At 54.8% G+C, this 1,483-nt stretch overlaps 1 protein-coding gene across 1 annotated transcript in view; it reads right to left on the bottom strand.

Moving 5' to 3' along the window:
• LOC122547434 (threonine--tRNA ligase 1, cytoplasmic-like) overlaps positions 1-1,483 on the bottom strand; it is a 12,637-nt gene that overhangs the window by 6,948 nt on the left and 4,206 nt on the right. The window contains exon 2 of the mRNA XM_043686056.1: positions 1,145-1,266. Coding sequence (XP_043541991.1) covers positions 1,145-1,227 — 83 coding nt within the window. The 5' untranslated portion in view covers positions 1,228-1,266. The remainder of the gene's footprint in view (positions 1-1,144; positions 1,267-1,483) is intronic.

The following is a 1,483-nucleotide window of genomic DNA, read 5'->3' as shown; positions in this document are numbered from 1 at the left end:
CAGAGGGTGGTACATGTATGGAATGAGCTGCCAGAGGAAGTGGTGGAGGCTGGTACAATTACAGCATTTAAGAGGCATTTGGCTGGGGATATGAATAGGAAGGGTTTGGAGGGATATGGGCTGGGTGCTGGCAGGTGGGACTAGATTAGGTTGGGATATCTGGGTCAGCATGGACGGGTTGGACCGAAGGGTCTCTTTGTAATCTTAAATAACCTCATTCACTCTCCACCACACCACCAACTTTGCTTCCTCCACTGTATCCCCCCAAGATTCGACACCTTTTGACTCTGCATCACAACTTGCTATGGATTTAACAGCATTCCTTAAAGACAGCCCCACCCCTCTGCCTGTAATTTCGATAGGACGGGTATCCTTGGATATTTAGTTCTCAGGACTGCAGCTCAGAGTGGAGAGTGTGGTGCTGGAAAAGCACAGCAGGTCAGCCGGCGTCCGAGGAGCAGGAGAATCAACGTTTCGGGCATTCATCAGGAATTCCTTGGAAGCTGCCTGACCTGCTGTGTTTTTCCAGCACCGCACACTCGTTATATATTTTGTTCTCAGCCCTGGTCACCTTGTAGCCACGTCTCTGTCATACCCTGAGCATCGGACTTGCCAATTTCACACCGCGCCACAAACTCACGGACCTGGTTTTGTCGACTGCGTGCATATAGATCCAACGCCCTGAGTCCTGCGTTGGCTGTTCCCCGTCTCATCCTTGTCCATTCTGAAGCTAGACCCCTGACCTTTCTCACCCTCTGTGTCCTCTTACAGGGTCCAGATGCTCCAGTAATCCTCTTCCCACCTTGAGGTTCTCTGCGGAGTTCCAGTCCAACGTGAACACACTTCACCTCCTGTTGTAGAGACGTACAGCGCGGGAATGAAGAGGGCCTTTTGGCCCATTGGGTCTGCGCCAGGCCAAAGCCAACCCCGGTTCCCAGCACTTGGCCTCAGGAAGACGCTGCCCCCCAGAGCACTCTGGTGATGGAGAGCGCGTGGTTTACCAGGAAATGGCATTAACCCCCCCCCCCCCCCCCGCCCCCCACCAATTCTGAGGCCGTTACAGACACCTCACCTCAGGCAGGGAGTTTTACAAAGTGTTTTCATTTGCAGTGGGGTGGGGGTGGGAGGGGGAAACTGCACTCACCTGCCTTCCGTGAAGAGGTCATAGAAGAAGCCGTGTTCGGTGGAGGGCCCGCGGCACAGCATGCCCCCGTAGAGAGACTCCATGGCAGCACCAAGCAGGTGGGCACTGGAGTGCCAGAATACCTGCGAGGGAAAAGGACGAGCAGGAGGAGAGGGTCAGAAAGCAAAGGAGGGGAGGGCAGGGCAGAAGATCAGAGCTGAGCGTCTGTGTGAGAGAGTGAGAGAGAGTGTGGGTGGGGCCTCTGTGTGAGAGAGTGTGACAGAGAGAGAGAGTGTGACAGAGAGAGAGAGAGAGTGACAGAGAGAGAGAGTGAGAGAGAGTGTGGGTGGGGTCGCTGTG

Source organism: Chiloscyllium plagiosum, unplaced genomic scaffold, assembly GCF_004010195.1.
Source record: "Chiloscyllium plagiosum isolate BGI_BamShark_2017 unplaced genomic scaffold, ASM401019v2 scaf_2288, whole genome shotgun sequence".
NCBI lineage: Eukaryota > Metazoa > Chordata > Chondrichthyes > Orectolobiformes > Hemiscylliidae > Chiloscyllium > Chiloscyllium plagiosum.
Note: the sequence above shows the minus strand (reverse complement) of the source record. Positions and strands in the feature narration are given on the sequence as shown.